At 57.9% G+C, this 18,529-nt stretch overlaps 1 protein-coding gene across 2 annotated transcripts; it reads left to right on the top strand.

Moving 5' to 3' along the window:
* The first annotated feature begins 2,369 nt into the window (after positions 1 to 2,369).
* HRH2 (histamine receptor H2) lies at positions 2,370 to 18,242 on the top strand. 2 transcript variants are annotated; one of them, XR_004985727.2, is made up of 3 exons: positions 2,370 to 4,243; positions 11,739 to 11,845; positions 17,798 to 17,932. XR_004985727.2 is itself a non-coding variant. In XM_036424658.2 (2 exons), the coding sequence occupies exons 1-2, from the start codon at positions 3,165 to 3,167 to the stop codon at positions 17,937 to 17,939; spliced, it is 1,221 nt and encodes a 406-aa protein (XP_036280551.1). In that variant the 5' UTR covers positions 2,371 to 3,164; the 3' UTR covers positions 17,940 to 18,242. The 2 variants fall into 2 exon arrangements, 1 of the variants encoding a protein (XP_036280551.1); XM_036424658.2 differs by lacking the exon at positions 11,739 to 11,845 and having other exon boundaries at positions 2,371 to 4,243; positions 17,798 to 18,242.
* Positions 18,243 to 18,529: the final 287 nt, after the last annotated feature.

The raw sequence follows: 18,529 nt of genomic DNA, 5'->3' as shown, positions 1-18,529 counted from the left end.
CGTGCTGCTCCTGACGGCCCCAGGGGCGGGACCCAGACCAGGCCAAGGCCGACGGCCTGTGCTCGGCCCCGGGGGCTCCCCTCCCTTCTCTCCACATCAATGTTTGCAGAACATGGATCCAACCCCCGTTTCTCAGGCCACCCGCTGCTCGCCCTGGGTGCCTCAGGCAGTGTTGCCTGCCTAGCCTAGTTTCTCTTCCTGCTCATGCCTCAGACTTCTCTTCCAGGCTGAGGGGGAACCCAACCAAAGGAGCCTCCACGGCTTCCCCCACGCTGCTGGCAGCAGCACTGTGGCCGGCTCCCTGAGGGCGGGGCCTGGGTGCAGGTACCTAAAACCGAGAGGGAACTTCATCTTGCCTCCCAGGCCAGGGGTCAGCAAACTCATTAGTTCACAGAGCCAAATATCAACCACACAACGATGGACATTTCTTCTGAGAGCCACATGTTTTAAACGTAAACCTCTCCTAACGCCACTTCTTCAAGACACACTCGCCCAGGCCGTGGTGTTTTGTGGAAGAGCCACACTCAAGGGGCCAAAGAGCCGTATGTGGCTCGCGAGCTGCGGTTTGCCGACCACGGTCCCGGGAGGAGGGGAAGGAGGGCGCTGGACTCTGTTTGGCAAACCTCGCTGGGGAGGAGCCCCCCGCCCCCAGCCTGGTTCTTCCCTAAAGGGCCTTGCCCCCCTGCTTGGCACACAGCATTCCACCGGCGGCATTGCTCCTGGGACTTTGCGGGTGAGAGGCAGGGAGAGGGGCGTGGGGGCGCCGGGCAGACACGATGATGAACTTGGGGGTGCCATGGACCTCTCAGGCCATCATTCCACCGACAGGTGTGGGTTGGATGGGGCTCCACTCAGAAGGTCCCTAGGAACTCCAGGCACCGGGGCTGGAGAGCAGAGACATGGCAGGTGCGGCTCTCACTGCAAAAAGGCACCACCTGCAACCAGCACTTGGCACACAGAAGGCCCTGAAAGAAACATGTGCTGAACAGGGGAGAGGGAAGGAGAGGTTGAAGGAAGGAGGGAGGAAGGGAGGGAGGGAGGGAGGGAGCACTGAATTTCTAATTATATGAGGCGCTGGTTCATTCAGTTTGGAAAACCCCCAAACATGGACTAAACCGTCAGTCCGACACTGAAATGCCTCCACTGGGCTGTCAGGGAAGCTCAGAGGATTTGATCAGAAATCAGGATTCTCAGAGCAACCCCCTGGCTGCTGTCATCTCCAAAGCTAATTGAGCGCGGCAGGGAGCGGGCCGCCTGTGCCTTTTATGTAATGAGAGGATCTTCCAAAAATAATGCCCAGCGGCACAGCTCGGGAGGCAGGCCTGGCGGCGGAGCCAGCTGGAGCAGCAGGAGGCGACCGGGAGCCGTGATCCCACGCCAACACCACGGTTACGGTGAGATGACGCCTCCCGCATGCAGAGCGCAGAACGCTGCGGGCTGGCGCCAGGGAGCGGCCGGCTATGGCGCGTGGCGACCAGGTCGCTTCCCAGGGTTTCGGCACACTCCCAGGTCCCAGGGGCTGAGGAGGCCAGGGGCTGCCCCTGGGTTTCGGCACACTCCCAGGTCCCAGGGGCTGGGGAGACCAGGGGCTGCCCCGTGAGAGGGTGCAGGAATCGGGGGGACCTTAGTTTGCCCAGCATCCGTCCGGACATAGGGTCTCACCGGCAGGAGGGTGGCTGAGATTTCACCGAGAGGCACTGGGAGTGCAGCCACACGGAAGTGATGTTCGCAGTGGGTAGGAGGGAGGGAGGGAGGGACGGATGGGAAGCCACCCAAATACCCATGGTGGGGGGATGACAGAATCAACTGTGGCCACCCTCCCCCCCACCCCCCGCACCCACACACACACCTGGCCCCTGGACCATTACACGGCCATTAGAAAGATTGCGTGACTCCTGTTCCAGCTGACCCAGGTGCAGGACCACGTGTGCTGCCAAATAAGAAAAGTAAAAGCTAGAGAGATGCTTAGGGCAGGTGGCGGGCCGGGTGTGGTCACCAACGATGCCAGCAGTCAGTCTGGCCCTCTGCCTGGACCGTGCCGCCAGGAGCTAAGACAGCCTTCACGTTGGCCGATGGTTCGGAAGTGGCCGTGAAGAGCTGGAGAGGGTACTGCATGGCCTGTGAGACTCAGTGAATGTCCAGTGCCAGGCCCAGTCTCCTGGGGCCCAGCAGGCTTCCTTGGTGCCCGTCGTCCGCAGGGCTGACATTCCCGCCCTGGCATCGGAGTTTTCCTGAGACCGTCCGGGGCCCCTGGTTGAGGGCGCGGTGACACTCGGTGAAACAGCAGCGTTGGGCACTGTTCTTGGCACTGCATCAGCCTGAATGTGTGACATTTGCTTATTTATTCATTCATTTTAGGATTTACCCACCGGAGACCAATGCCCGCCTGGTGGGGCCAGCCCGGCGTGGGAACCAGCACTGAACAAGTCGACGCTGCCTGCCTCGCGGGGCTTGGAGCCTGCGTCTAGATCTTTCTTTCTCCACATAAGCAATCCCTCGCTGTGGGCTTCACGCAGAGACATGTGGCTCAGCCCCTAGCATCCTGACTCCCCTCCCCCTTCCACGGCGCATTCTGATTGCCCCCAAAGAAGGGCATCCGGACTGGCCCAGGCTCCTGGTAGCGGGCAGGGAGGTCCAGGTCCAGAAGATCCATCCTGCTTCAGGCCACGCTCTCGTCTGGTTTCAAAGCGCTCGACACCCGGCCTCTGTGTTGTCAGCTCCTGCTCTCCAGTGGCCCCTGAGGGAGATGCAGCAGCCAGACCCCTGCCCCGCCGATGGGAGCAGCTGCCGGCTCTGGAGAAGGATGCGGCCTCGTCTCCACATGATCCGCCTTCATAGCCCCTGAGCCACCTCCAGACACCCCCACCGCCTCGTCTCTGCAAAACCTGGAGAGAGGCCTGTCCAGGCCGGGAGGAAGCCAGCTCCGAGGGGCCAAGCTGAGGACTGGGGTTTGAACCACCAACTTCGCCTCCTCTCTGCTCCTCCTCAACATCTCCCAGGAGACTGACTTGACTTATTTCTAGAAAAAGCACTGTAGCCTGCCCACAATTGGATACGTGTTGTGGTTTCTGCGGGGCAGCCTGGAGCCCGGTGGCTGGCACATTGGGGGGCTGGGAGAGAAGCCGCGAGGGGCCCTGGCAGAGGCCAGAGCTCGGGGTCCCAGGATGGAGTCCAACGACACGGCCCCCGCCTCCTGCCTGGCCTCTGCCGCGTTCAAGGTCTCCGTCAGCGTGGCGCTCACCGTCCTCATTCTCCTCACGATCGCTGGCAACGTGGTGGTCTGCCTGGCCGTGGGCCTGAACCGCCGGCTCCGCAGCCTGACCAACTGCTTCATCGTGTCCCTGGCCGTCACCGACCTGCTCCTGGGCCTCCTGGTGCTGCCCTTCTCGGCCGTCTACCAGCTCTCCTGCCGCTGGAGCTTCGGCCGGGTCTTCTGCAACATCTACACCAGCCTGGACGTGATGCTGTGCACGGCCTCCATCCTCAACCTCTTCATGATCAGCCTCGACCGCTACTGCGCCGTCACGGCCCCCCTGCGCTACCCTGTGCTGGTCACCCCGCTCCGCGTGGGCGTGTCCCTGGTCCTGATCTGGGCCGTGTCCATCACCCTGTCCTTCCTGTCCATCCACCTGGGCTGGAACAGCAGGGAGGAGGCCGGGGGCGGGGCCAACCGCACCGTCCTGCCCTGCAAGGTCCAGGTCAACCTGGTGTACGGCCTGGTGGACGGGCTGGTCACCTTCTACGTGCCCCTGCTGGTCATGTGCGTCACCTACTTCCGCATCTTCAGGATCGCCCGGGAGCAGGCCCGGAGGATCCACCAGGCCGGCCCCTGGAGGGCGGCCACGCTCCGGGAGCACAAGGCCACGGTGACGCTGGCCACCGTGATGGGCGCCTTCGTCCTCTGCTGGCTCCCCTACTTCACCGTGTTCGTCTACCGCGGGCTGCGGGGCGACGCTGCCGTCAACCAGACCTTCGAGGCCGTGGTGCTGTGGCTGGGCTACGCCAACTCCGCCCTGAACCCCATCCTGTACGCAGCGCTCAACAGGGACTTCCGCACGGCCTACCAGCAGCTCCTGCGCTGCAGGTACAGGGGCTACGCTGACCACGACCCCTCTCTGCGGTGCCACGGCTCATGGCTCCCCAGGACGCGGAGCCAGGGCCCCGGGCAGCAGGAAGAGAAGCCCCTGAAGCTCCAGGTGTGGAGTGGCGGAGAGGCCGCGGCACCCCGGGGAGCCACAGACAGGTAACCGCCCGGGATGGGGGCTCCGGGAGAGGTCCCCCCGACGGCGACCGCCACGGTGGCCACTGCCCCAGGGTGCTGGCCTCTTCGCGAGGACCTCGCAGACCCTGGGCTGTGGGAGCATCCCCGGGGAGGGGACACTTTCACCTCCGTGTTACAAGGACCACAGCGTAGCCAGGGCCACGGGGCTGGGACCTGGACAGAGGCCCCCGGCTCCAGAGCTTGTGAGCCCTGTGTCCCGGCTCCATGGTCCTGGCTGTCAGAGTCCTCAGGCCAAGGCCCAACCCTGCCGCGGAGCTGGCAGTCCTAAGTGCTCACGCAGATGCTGCAGACGCCGTCCGGGGGCCTCGGGAATGCCGGAGCCTGGGGGTGAGATGAGAAAGCCCGCTGGCCCTCTGAGCACGTCATGCATCAGCTCGTACGCTGGGGGCACTGCAGTGAGAGGAGGAGGAGGACTGGCCCAGCCGGGAGGGCAGGGCTGGGCTCTGTGCCAGAGGTTCCCAGGGGAGCAGGAAGGCTTAGAAGCTAGGGGGCAGCTCGGTGCTTTGAGCGGGGGCTCCGGCTGCCCCCTCAGACGTGGACGAGAAGCAGGAGCCAGGCCCTCCGTGCAGGGGCTGCGTCCTTGGCTGTGAGAGAGGAGGGGAGGGCCGGGCAGCGTCCAGGCGGCTCTGGGAATAGGCTTGGGGGCGCTGGTGCTCGGGGTGCAGGAGATTTAAGAGGAAGGATGTCCCATGGTCGTTCCCAAGGAGTCTCCAGGCTTAGGAGATACACAGGATCAGAGAGAGGCTTAGACAGATCCGCCGAGAAGAGGCCGAGGCCGGTGATGGATGGAAGTGGCACCGCAGGGTTGAGCGGCTCGGACACACGCTGTGTGGGGAGGGCGGCGTGGTGGGCGTGAGCGGAACGGGGGCCCGGGGGCGGGAGAACGCTGGCACACAGGTGGCTCCGAGGGCGTCCCTTTCTTTCATCTTCTGCGGACCTCGCCTTTGTCGCCAGAATGCTGGTCCGTGCGCCTGACCCACTCATTCACCCGCAAACATCTATCCGCTCCCCTCCCCCCAGGCTGAGAGCTGTGCTGGGCGCAGGCATGGCGTTTGGGCGTTTCCCAGCCCTGTCCCTCGCTCACCCGAGTTTGAGCAAGTCCCAGCCTCAGTTTCCCCTCCTCACAGGGGGCAGGGCCTGTCCTCACGCGCTGTCCCGCTCACCTCTCAGAGCGGCCGGAAGCACATGCGAGTGGAGGGAGGCCGTCGGGCTGGGACGGCCCTGGAGGCAGGTTCATTCTGGAGCCCGTGTCCGTCTGAGGAAAGAGGGGCCACACCCTCCGGGATCTGGTCTCTGTGCTTCGTGGTGGGGGGAGACGGTCCAGCTGTAACCCCTCCTCCACTCCCCAAGGCCCCAGGGCCCCTCTGGCCCTTGCAGCCTTCACCCCGTCCACTGCTAACCGGCTGCACCCAGCCTCCTCCCAGCCTCCCGGCCTCTAGACTCTCCCCCTCAAGCCCCTCCCCCAAGCCCTCTGCAGGCGCCTCTCCACAATGCAGAGCCGCAGCCTTCACACCCGGCCCTGGCCCGGCCCTGGTGGGTATGATGCCGTCCGTGTCCGGCCACACTCTCCACCCAGGAGGCGGCCTGAGTGACAGGTTGAGTTGGTTCAAGAAGCAAACAGAGAACAAAGCGGGCGTGTGCGATCGGTCAGGTCCCGCACACCACTTCCTCCCGCGCGGACCTGCGTGTCCCCAATCCTGAGGGAAACTCTCGGTGAGCACTAAGAGCTGGCACTTTCACCGCGCCCCCCCCAAGATTGTAAAGCCTCCAGTTTACAATCCTGCCATTGTTCCTCTGCTGGGTCCTCTGTCCCCAGCATGGGTGCCAAGGCGATAAAGCAAGATCCCCACCCCATGCCGCCATCTGTAGCTGCCCGGGGCTCAGCTGAGGAGCAGGCGGCCCCTGTCCATGCATCGCGTGCCAAGGATGGAGACGCAGTGCACTGAGCGCCCCAGGGCGGGGCGCGGGGCGGGAGTGAAGGGAGGGGGCACATGGCCCAGGCAGCCCATCCCGGGAGCGGGCCAGTGAGCGGAGGGAGACAGGAAAGACCTGTTCATCTGGGGGGGTGGGCCCTTCAGACTCATGGCCTCATGTCATCCTCCCACGACCCCACCAGCAGGTGCCTGTTCAGGCTCCACTTCACAGATGGGAAAACTGAGGCTCAGAAGTTAATGAAATTGCCCAAATGACACAAGCTGGTGAGTCAGCCAAAGCCAAGGTCTGAGCGCCAACAGAACCAGCAGCCCCCGTGCCTGACAGTCCTGTGGGCGCTGGCACCCTGGGAGGTGTGTGTCCCCCTCTGGTCTGATCCTCACGCCTCTGTGGGCGGGGGGCCGGGAGGACACCGAGAGGCCGGGCCTGCAGAGTCCCACGGAGCGGCCACAGAGCACCTGGGAAGCAGAGGCTGGACGGAGGGGATGGGGAGGGAGGAGTAAGGAAGAAGAGGAGAAGGGGAGAATGGGGAACCAGGTAAGGGCTTGGGGGAGGGGAAGGAGGCCAAGCATAGGTTTTCCCACCAAGGCTGCCAGGAGAATCAGGACCTTGAATGACCCTCCAGAAGGTCAGCTCCCAGCTTCCATGGTGCCAGCAGCATGTCCTCCCCAGAGTCTGTCTACGGACAGAAACCAGTGCTGACCTGACCGAGAGCCCTTATCACCGCTAAGGGGTGGGGCTGTCTGCTTAAGCAAGATTCCAAGGGACTGATCGGGGCCTGCCCTTGGTGTGGCAGCCGGGTCAGCCAAGGGGAGACGTAGGAGCCAGAGGGGCCCAGCAGGCCTGGCGCCAGCCAGCAGCCGCCTCCCCGCAGGACGCTCTGTCTGCCCCTTCCTGACCCCACCGGCCTCCTTCACCCACTCTCCCTCCACCCTGCACAGCCTCACCTGCCTCCTCTCTGAGCCCAGCCCCGGCCTCTCCCCGCTCAGTGACCTCAGCGTCTGCGGGCAGAGGCTGCATTAGCTTCTGAGGGCGCGTAACTCATGGCCGTGAGCCTGGAGGCGGAGAACACACAGATTCATCCTCTCACAGTGCGGGAGGCCTGCAGCCCAAGAGCCAGGTGCGGGCAGGCCGGCCCCTCCTGGAGGCTCCCAAGCAGACCCGTGCCTCTGCCTTCTCCCGCCTCCGGTGGGAGTGAGGGAGCCCGGGACGGTCCGGCCCTGCCACAAGCTGGTTGGGCGATGCTCGGTAGGTCGCTGGGCGTCTGAGGGCAGCTCCTCACCCAGAAGCCATGAGGATGCGCTCCGCAGAGGGAGCCGCAGGAGAGGGAGGCAGGGCCGCGGCACGGGCACACCTCCTGGCAGCGGCAGGCCCTTGGACGGATGGGATTTTGTTCCTCACGCCCATCCCTCTCCCTCTCCTCTCACTTGGCCGTTTTGTTCACTGTCTCTCTTCTCTGGAACAGCTCCCTGGGGTGCACCAGTTTCCAGGGTATGAGTCCCGGCTTTTCTTGCGTTCTCAGAGCTGTGCAGCCAGCACCGCAGCGGACCTGAGGACTTTTTCACCGCCCTGTAGCCTTTAGCTGTCACCCCGCAATCCCCGCTTCCCCAGTGGCCACCAGCCTGCTGCCTCCCTATCTCTGTGGCCTCGCCTGTTCTGTTCACCCTAAATGCCCGCTCCTCCGCACCCGGCTCCTCCGGGCTGTTTGAGGCTCTCTCTCCTCTACTGCCCCTGCCTCCCTGTGCTCCCTCTCCCCTGCTTGGCATTTTCCTTCCCTCTGTCTCCCCGTCCCCATCCCTCCATCGCCCCACTTCTCCTCCCGGGACTGGGACTGGATGGCGGCTCCAGGCCGAGGCCACGTCCTGCACCTGGTGCCCGAGCCCTGTCCCTGCCTCCATCCCCAGGGGCCTCACAACCCCTGCCCGCAGGCCCGCAGGGCCCGCTCTGCACAGCGCGGGCAGGGCCACGGCTCCTAAAGGAGCTCATCCTCTTCATCTCCCTCTCCTCCCCCCAAGAGGGCGTTGGGAGAGGGGGAGCAGAGGGAGAGGCGGTGGGCAGCCTTTCACTGCCTCAGAAATCAAGGAGAATAAACCATGACCCCCCAGGAGTCACCTGCAAGGCAGAGAACCCCTCACTTACCCCCAGGGGACTGTGCCTTTCAAGCTAGACCCACCCTCCGCTGGCTCCCTGCAGACCCTCCGCCCTGCCCTTTCCCACCTGCTCTTTCTTCCGCTCTTTATGACTCAGACCTGCTGGGACCTGCTGTGGGGCTGCCTGCTGGGGCTGGGACCAGAGGGGAGGAGAGAGGAGGAGAGGGGAGAGGAGGAGAGAGGGGAGGGGAACTGTGCTTCCAGGCCATTGCCAGGTGCTTTGTACCTTAAGAAAAGGTGCTCCAGGTAAACCAAGGAGGATGCGGCCAGCTGTCCAGGGAACCGGCCCCAGGACTGGCGGCCAGAAGCAACTCTGGGCTCAGTCCTGAAACCCCGGGGCCAGGAGCAGCTGCAGACACGGGGATGTGAATCCCATGTCGTTTTCCACAAAATGCCTTTCTTCTAGTCATGCCCCACCCCCTCACACACACACACACACACACACCACTTCCAAAACACAGGTGGCCGGCCGGATTCCGCCCACAGGCTATCGTCTGCCACCCCCTGGTGTAAAAGGAAGAGATGGTGCCAATGCCAGCCCCAGCGCTTGCTGGCTGTGGCTTTGGGCAGGTGGCTCGCCCGCTCTGAGCCTCAGCTTGCTCATCTGCAAAATGGGAATAAGAAAGCCTCTCTGTGAAGACTGCGAGGGGCTTGGCACCAGTTTGTCCAAAGCCCGGGGCCTTGCCCCTGAGCCTGGCGTCCCCCGTCTGAAGATGGCAGGCTTGGATCAGACTCGAGAGACCATTCCCACGCGAATTAGATAGACACGCTGAGCAGGGAGCGAAATCAGGCCAAGCCTCCAGCTGTGTCCGTCAGGAATCACCGGGCAGGGCCGTGGAGAACGTGGTTCTCATACTAATGAGCTGCTCCGAGGGAGGAGGCAAATCCCGCAAACGCGTCCTCGTCACGACCCAAGCGGGGAGGCAGGGACCAGGGGCGGGAGGGGCGCAGACTGGGTGAGGGACGGGGCTGCGCACGGAGCGTGGCCTGGCCCGTGGGGCCTGGGTCCCTCTGCCCTCTGCCGCCAGCTGGCCGTGTGGCTTTGAGAAGAGACCGCTCTGGGAGCCTGGGTGCCTGGCCCCCCAGAGAGCTGAGCCTTGTGGCCATCACTGGCCCTGCGGCCGCTGCAATGAGTCCCCCCGGTGCTCAGCCTCTGTGACACCGTTCACCAACCTGCAAGGGCTGTTCCCGGCAACGAGGGGGACGGGGACCGTGCGCCTGACCCCACGGGGCACTGCAGGGTGTCCTCAGCCCGAGGCGCTCCTGGGTGTGAGGTCGCTGGCGGGGGGTGGGGTGGGAGAAGCCTCCGTATTGTGTGAAATTCCACTGCTCTTTGCCGTCCTCCACGTTTTTGGTATTTGAAGCATCCCTGCTTTCCCTGCTTTGGCATCGCCACACAGAGAACATTCTGTTTCTTTCCGATTATTTCCCTAGAAACAAGTTTCTGGAAAGAGTTCCTGGTCAGAGGGGAGGGACATTGTCAGCCTTCGTTGCACTTTGCTCAGGACCTGGCATGTGAGTGCTGGCCAGTCACTCACTCCACCAGCAGCACCAGCAGCACCATTCAGGCCCCGGCCACGTGCGGCCCTGGAGCTGTCAGAGCCGCCCAGCCCCTCCCTCCAGAGCTCCAGGCCGGCGCCAGGTGGGACCCCCAGTGTCTAGGGAGGTGCACCTGGGAGGCCCCAAACCTTCAGGAGCCCAGAACGCCCTGACCCGCACCTCGATTTTCCTTGTCAAAGGGAGAGAAGAAAAGGGGATTAATGCCTGTGACTGCTACTGATTGCTTTCAGCGAAGTCCCAGGAGTTGTGGGGAGCCTTTTTTTTTTTTTTTTTTTTAATATATTTTATTGATTTTTTACAGAGAGGAAGGGAGAGAGATAGAGAGCTAGAAACGTCGATGAGAGAGAAACATCGACCAGTTGCCTCTTGCACACCCCCTACTGGGGATGTGCCTGCAACCAACGTACATGCCCCTGACCGGAATCGAACCTGGGACCTTTCAGTCCGCAGTCCGACGCTCTATCCACTGAGCCAAACCGATTTGGGCTGTGGGGAGCCTTTTCCTGATAAATTTCATCTTATTTGTCACGCGCATAGCGATGTTTGCTGAGCACGTGCAGGAAATTGCCCAGCCTGCTCTGACCCTTGCTACTGAAGGGCAGAAAAAGAGAGAGAGAGAGAGAGGAGAGAGAGAGAGAGAGAGAGAGAGAGAGAGAGAGAGAGAGAGAGGAGAGAGAGAGAGGAGAGAGAGAGGAGAGAGAGAGAGAGAGAGAGAGAGAGAGAGAGAGCGCGCGCGCGCGCGCGCGCGCTCCACCTTATGGGCTTACGATTGGCTGAGGTCCCTGCCCATCATACCTGCCCAAGGCCCGCCCCTTCCAAGCAGATGCAGGCCCAGGCAAACCCTGTGTTGACTCCCAGAAAACGAGAAGTCCACAAAAAAGTGCTTTCACGTTCGATCATCTGCATGCTGGGCAGAGTGTTGGTTTGTGGCAGGAAACAGAGGTTGATGAAGATAACATTGGCCAGGCTGGAGCAATGGCGTCCTGACATGTTCACCTGGTGGTCCTGGCTGGCCCCTCACTGTCCTCCACGCCCCCTCTTCCCGGAGGACGGGGCTTCCCGGGAACCTCGCTCCCAGGCGCTTGGTGACCGTGACCCCAGGGCGTGGCAGTTCCCCCGTGTTGTTGGGCACGGGACAAGCCAGGGTTTGGGGACCAGCCCAGACCTCACTGCAGCCTCTCACCTGCCGGGTGTTGGTGACGCTGTGCCCACCGCGGGAAACAGGGAGGGGGTGGCCGAGGAGTTTCAAACCATTCCCTTCTCTCGTCTCATCTTGGCTTCCCCAGCCCTCCCCCTGCAATGGTCCCCCTTTCACAGACGAGGTCCCTGCCCATCGTACCTGCCCATGGCCCGCCCCTTCCAAGCAGACGCTGGCCCAGGCAGGCCCTGTGTTGACTCCCAGAAAACGAGGAGAAGTCCATGAAAGAGAACTTTCACAGTTTGATCGTCTGCATGCTGGGCAGCCTGTTGGTTTGTGGGAGGAAACAGGGGTTGATGAAGATAACACTGGCGGGCTGGGGCAGGGAGATGGAGTTGGCGGAGACCCACACTCAGGAAACCTCACACTTTCTCCCAATCATGGCTGGGGCTCTGAGGTGTTGGCTGAAATGGCACCGTCCCAAGGGTGGGGAGGGGATGCGGGGGGAGGCTCTCCCATGAGACTCTCTGGGCTAGCAGCAGTGGGAAGGCGGCTCGGGAAATAAAGCCTGCGTGGGACACACACACGGGCTGAGGGCTGCAGAGCGACGGTGGGATCTGGGGAAGCAGAAGACGGAAAGTCACTGAGCAGATGTATCGGGTTTTTCATTCACTAGTTCACATGACTGAGCACCGACTGTAAACCTGGATAGTGGGTAGAAGATGAGAGGTCCAGGCCTGCCTTTCGTGTGGGAGACAGACAGACTGACGCTTAACCGAGGAGGTAAGCACCTCTGCCGAGGCCGAGGCTCCGGGAGGGAGTCCCATCCCGGGAGACCTCAGACACGGCTTCCCTCAGGAGCTGATGCCTCAACAGTCTTGACACCAAAGCAGAAGTTGAACAGCCAGAAAAGTGAGTGAATGAATGAATGAGTGAATGATTGAAGGCCTTTCCAGCACTGGGAACAGCATGTGCCGTGGGGCAAACACAGGAAGAGCAGAGGAGCGTGTGCGGGAGTCTGTACTGTGAGTGCTACAGGGTGAGGGACAGGGCACTGGCGTTTGCTGCCTGTGGTCCTTACAGCGGTCCCGTGAGGGCGCTGTCACTAACATGTCCCAGTGGAGACCAGGCTCCCAGAGGCTTCTCACACAGAGTGGCTCTGAGACGGGGTCCTGACCCCTGCTGGCGAGGCCGAGTATAACAGCCTCGACATGAAAAGATGAGATGCAGTTATTAGGGATGCTGTCAGTCAGGATGCTGTTGACTGCCCTCTGCATAGTCAATTAAAGGAGACGGGCTGGCAGAGAGAAGGAATTGGCCCATAAACCTGGAGAGATCAAGAGCAGCTTCAAGCATGGCTGGATCGAATACTTAATTGTCATTAGAAATGCGTCTTTCTCCAGCTCTCAACTCAATTTCATACTGTGGTGGCTTCACTCTCAGGCGGGGCGTCCCAAAGGGTGCCACCAGCACGCCACGCTGACGCCGTACCATTGTAATGGCCCCGTGGAAAACAGGTCCCTTCCCTGCTGCTTCAACACAGGTTTCAGGCTTCCCTCTCACTGGCTGGGAGGGGCCGTGTGTGTACCCTCAAACCCACATGTGGGGCCAAGGCAGAGAATAAGAGGTCAACCCCACCTCACCCACAGACTGAGTGCGGAAGGTGGATCCCAAAGGAACATCCAGGTGCTGTTCCCCAGAGAGGGGCGGAATGGATGGGGAGGAGGGGGGAGAAAGTGATAGGTGTTTCCCACAGGCACATGTGGGGTGGCAGACGCTGTATTCTGTGCTCTTCTAGAATCCCACTAGAATCCCTTAGCTTCAAGTGTCAGGGCTCAGGGCAAAGATGGGCCATGAAGGGGCCCAGCCATCTTAAACCTACCCGCATCTCTAGAAGTGTAGAAGGTGGGGAGCCAGCGCAGGTCTCATCCCAGCTCTCACTTGGCATGGATGGCAAGCTAAGCAGAGGAGGAGGGGCTCCATGCCACTGGACTTAAGTCAAATAAAGTTAAACTAGAGGCCCATTGCACAATAGTCATGCAAGAATAGGCCCCTGGCTTCACTTGCAGCTGCCCAGGAGCCGGTATGTCCCCACTCCCAGGCCACCTCTTTATTCTTAATGTTGGTAACTCGTGTTTTTTTGTCTGGAGCATCACTCCAGTAGCTCCCTCCGCTGCACCCCTTCCCTTCAAAGCAGGTTTCACTCAGCTCTGTGTCTGCATATGCAAATTAACCTCCATCTTGGTTGGGTTAATTTGCATACTCACTCTGATTGGTTGCGGCATAGCAAAGTGATGCATGTTTCTCTTTTATTAGGTAAGATATGTGTGTTACAAAAATTTCATAACAAGGTAAAATTCCATATGGTAAGGAGGAAAAAGAATGGGGGGGGGGGAAGGCAACTTAAGACAAAGCAAGGAAAAATAATGGGAAATTTGAGAAAAGGTGGGGCAAATATAAAACTCAAAATCACATTGGAGAAATCTATCAGGATAGATTAGTAATCACAGTACCTGTAAATGGAACAAGCTGACCAATAGGGGGGAAATATGAGGGTCAGACTTGATTTTTTATATCCAATCTAATATTTTTTACACAAGCGATACATGAGGAGATAAAAATGTTGAAAGTACAAGGAAGGAAAAATAAGATAAACTAGGCAAATACTAGCCAAAAGAACTCCTTGTAGCTAGATTCATATCAGACAAGATGAACAGAAAGCAAAAAATATCCCTCAAAATTAAGATTGTCATCCTATTTTCAAAGAGATTCAATTCACCAGAAAGATAACTTACATGTACCAAATAAACTGGCTTCAAAACTATGTAAAGTAAAATTGATAGAACTACACAGAGAAGTTAACCATCAATGCCACAAATACACAATATTAAGAACGAAACGGCAATATTATTTAGGATGTTATAGAGATTAAGAATGGTAAGATCGATTTTATTTCCAAACAAGAGAACACTCAGATACTATGAACAAATTCCTAGCAAAAGAGGGCTTGCCAAACCTGACTTGAGAAGAAGCAGAAAAGCTGATTGGTCCTCTCAGCATTAGAAAGAAATGAAATGAATGGAATGCCAGCAGCACTTGGCTTTACAAAGCAGTTCCACCCAACCCTCAAGGAGCAGCTCATTCCAGTCCTGACAAACGCTATCAGAGGAGAGAAAAAGGAAAGGTTGGCCACTTATGTGATGAGGACACTCTGGTGTAGATTCAAAAGCAAGCATGAGAAGGGAAATGGTAAAAAAAAAAAAAAAAAGACAACTCCAATATCCCTCAACAGGGGGTGGATAAACTGGAGTATCTATATATATAAAAGCCTAAGTGACTGTTATAACTGGTCAACTGACCGACCGACTGATTGACCAGGGGATAGATGCTCAATGCAGGAGCTTCCCCCTGGTGGTCAATGCATCCCCACAGCCAACCCCATGGTCCCTCCCCACACCAGCTGGCTCCTATCAGCCCTGATTGGGCCGGCTGAACTGGATGAGAGAGCCCCACTCTGCTCTAATCACCAACCAGGCCGAGGAACCCCACCCTCAAGGAGCAGCTCATTCCAGTCCCAAGCTAGGAAATAAATACCTTCCTTCTCCTAAAGGGCTGAATAAAAATCACTTAAAATGAGATTACTATGAGATTACTACTCAGACATACTTTTTGCTACATGTCAATTTCACCATTAAATATTTTAAAATGAAATCGACTCATATATCCAGAGACTATAAAAACACATACACACGGTTTAGAGAAAATGAAAGAATGTTAAGTGGATGCAGGAGTAACCACCTCTGATTGACTGATTGACCAGGGGACAGATGCTCAATGCAGGAGCTTCCCCCTGGTAGTCAATGCATCCCCATGCACAAATTCGTGCACCAGGTCTCTAGTATCCACATAATGGGGTCCTTCACAACAGTGAAGATGAACCATACATTCACACGTGACACAATCTAATCTCATAAATCTGACAGTAAGCAACCACCACCACCACGGTAGCTACAGAAGAAGTCATGAAACATGATAGCATGTCTGTAAAAGTAAAAGGCAGCCAGAACCACGCCATATATTGTTTAGAGAAACATAAATGTTTTCTGGAACAAGTCGAAGGCTAGTCAAGTTGTGTTTCTCAACCGGAGAGGTGGTTACTCCTGCATCCATTTAACATTCTTTCATTTTCTCTAAACCGTGTGTATGTGTTTTTATAGTCTCTGGATATATGAGTTGATTTCATTTTAAAATATTTAATGGTGAAATTGACATGTAGCAAAAAGTATGTCTGAGTAGAGGAGTTGAGATGTTTATTTTGTTTTGTTAACTGCTATGCTCTGTATTTTATCATGAACATGAGATATTTCCATAGTAATCTCATTTTAAGTGATTTTTATTCAGCCCTTTAGGAGAAGGAAGGTATTTATTTCCTAGCTTAGAGCTAGCCTTTCTTTGATGATTTTGTTCATTTCAGTGAAAGTCACTTTATCAGAGCCACAGGCTAGATCTGGAATATTGCCCCAAGGTAGATACCTACCAGCCCGCGTGATCAAATATATACACTGTACAATGCCTCTGGGCCAGAGGTATGACCTTGAGGTGCAGGGAGTCTGGGTGTGCTGGGGGAGGAGAGCTGGGCCTCCAGCATTTGAAGGACGCATGGGTGTTGGCTGTGGCCGTGGCTGTGTCCTTGTTCACAAAGCCTTGCAAAGTCAGGCATTCACATCCACAGCTCCCACCTGAGGGACCCGGAGGGGAAGTTCTCCCTCTCTCCCTGCGGGAGGGAGAAGGAACCGTGAGCCTCACAGAAAATGGCTGAAGCGGAGGCAGAATGAGCTTCATGGGGCATCCCTAGGACCCGAGATTGGTCCAGGACCAGGGGAGAGACGGCTCCTTTGACTGACAGTGGACAAGGAAAGCTACCACTCCAGCCTAGGCAGGGAAGTGAGAAATGAGGCAGAGTTTATGCCTCAGAGCTGAACCAGGCCCTGCCCTGCTCTGGAGCTGCAGATCTGCCCAAAAGAATCCCCAGGGACCCCACGTCTAGCTCAGCTTCTGTCTGAGCCAGGGGCCGGCTGGCGTGGCCGGGCACTGTGACAGGGCTCTCCAAACAACCGTCGTTCGCAAATCCTCTCTCGGTCCAGCTCATTGTCCTCCCCCACCTGCATTATACCCACTTAGATGTCTGCACCAGCTCTCTGTTTTCGCTGAAAGACATTTATAAGAAACCTTTATATCCTCACCATAAATGGGAATGCAGTGTCGTGTGTGGAAAACGATGCAATAACTCAAGACTGTCATCAGTTTGGCCAGATCCAACTGCCGGAGCAAAGCTCCCAGCCTAGGCCGTGCTCTCTGTCACAAAGGCAGAGGCAGGTGTGAGGGGCCGAAACCCAAAATGTATGTCAAATAGTTTGTGTGGGGGGGGGGGGCAACTGTCCTGCCAAGCATTGGGCTCACGCATCTTCAGTGGCCTCAGCTTCTGTCAGATTGGCATTAGCTGAGGACCTACTGAGCGCCAACCACATTGCAGGGTTTGGAGGGCAAGCCTCTGGCCTCCAGAGAGCAGACATCCTAATGGAGAGAGAGTCGCTCACAACTGACTTGGATGCAAGGCTGGCTAAATCTCGGGGCCACATTCTCCCCACCTTCCTCCAGCTCATGTGAAGCATGCTGTGGTTGTTCAGGAATCTTTCCCTGAAGATTCAGAAATACTGAACATCAGCTGGGCTCCTACTCTGAGCCAGACTTTAGGACACTTAATCCTTTCAATAATTAGAAAGGTATAAAGGACATATGTAAAGGCATATATCTATATACACTGAGGGGCCAGATGATGATGATCTCTGAACGCATAATCATCTGGCCACTCAGTGTATATCCCATATAATAAAAGGCTAATATGCAAGTTGTCCCCTCGACCAGGAGTTCGACCAGCAGGCAGGCTGGCCAACTGCCCATGTGCCCTCTCCCTGGCCAGGCTGGCCGGACCCCACCCATGCACGAATTCATGCACTGGGCCTCTAATATATATAAACCAAGTGGCCAGGTTATCATGCATTCAGAGATCATAATAATCTGGCCACTCCGTGTATATAAAAGGCTAATGTGCAAAATGTCCCCTTGGGAGACCGGGAGTTCAATCGCTCGCTGTGATGTGTGCTGACCACCAGGGGGCGGAGTAGAATGAAGGAAGGCCTCAGCCAGCAGCCAGCAGCCGGGCAAGGAAGGTCCCGCCGGCAGCTGGAAGGCCCCAATCAGCCCTGATCTTGGCCAGGCCTAAGGACCCTAACTGTGCACAGAATCTCGACCAGGCCTCTAGTGTTATATATAAAGGTAGTTAACCTCATATACCTCATATACATAAGGGCTTAAGTCACTTGACCAAAGGCACACGACATGTTACCGTGTTTCCCCGAAAATAAGACATCCTCCGAAAATAAGACCTAGTGCATGGAAAGATAAGACATCCCCTGAAAATAAGACCTAGCACAACTTTGGGAGAAAAAATTAATATAAGACACTGTCTTATTTTCGGGGAAACAGGGTTAGAAGCAGATTTGGGATCTGAGAGCAGGTGTCTAGCGTGCTCCCCCTGTGGGCTGAGGGAGGAAGTTACCTTGTACATGGAGGTCTGGCCCCCTTCCCCCCCATCCTTCTTGGGCCTGGCCTAGAAGAAGCCAATGTCTTGCTCAGTGGTCACTGCAGCCCTGCCCTGTGCTTGTGTCTCCTCAGGGAGCCTGCGCTGTCCTGCGCCGTGAGCTCCAGCAACCTCCTGAGCTGCTGCAAGAGTCTGTGGGGACGCCGGTTCCTCCAGAGATGTGGGGGAGCCCCCTGGGAGCAGCCGCCGAGGACACCGCCCTCCCAGGCCGCCTAGACCCGGCCCCAGGACACCGAAGATACTGCTCCCGGTCACCACGATGGGACTCTTGGACCCCTCAGCGACTCCCTGAGCTCACCCTGGGCGCCCGGGGCCACAGGCCCTGTCTGTACTCAGCGTTCCCAGAGAGGAGATGTGTCTGGGACTTCTCGGAGCCCAAGTCCACAGCGGTGCTGGCCCGGGTCCTGAGCAGAGATTGGGGGGGGGGGGGCATGTGGGATGTGTGCACATGTGTGCACGCTGTGAACGTGCCCTCTGGGCACAGCAGAGGGTGTTGCCATAAAGTGCTAGCCTCTGGTTCCCTGTGGGTGCTGCAGGAGAAAGGGAGGGAAGGGAAGGATGGGGAAAGGAGGAAATTCGTCTTCAATGACACCTACTGTGTGGGAGGTACTTCACCTGCATGAACTCCCATAATCCTTACCACCTGGGTCAAGGATCACTGTCCCTGCTCTACAGAGGTGGAAACTGAGGCTCAGAAGCTCGAGGCCTACCCAAGGCCACATAGCTAGAATGTGCACCTGGCTCTTAGGAGGCACTGGTAAAACAGCTGCCGATGGAATGAATGAATGAAGGAAGGAAGGAAGGAA

Source organism: Pipistrellus kuhlii, unplaced genomic scaffold (genome assembly GCF_014108245.1).
Source record: "Pipistrellus kuhlii isolate mPipKuh1 unplaced genomic scaffold, mPipKuh1.p scaffold_m20_p_8, whole genome shotgun sequence".
In the NCBI taxonomy this organism is placed as follows: domain Eukaryota; kingdom Metazoa; phylum Chordata; class Mammalia; order Chiroptera; family Vespertilionidae; genus Pipistrellus; species Pipistrellus kuhlii.
Note: the sequence above shows the minus strand (reverse complement) of the source record. Positions and strands in the feature narration are given on the sequence as shown.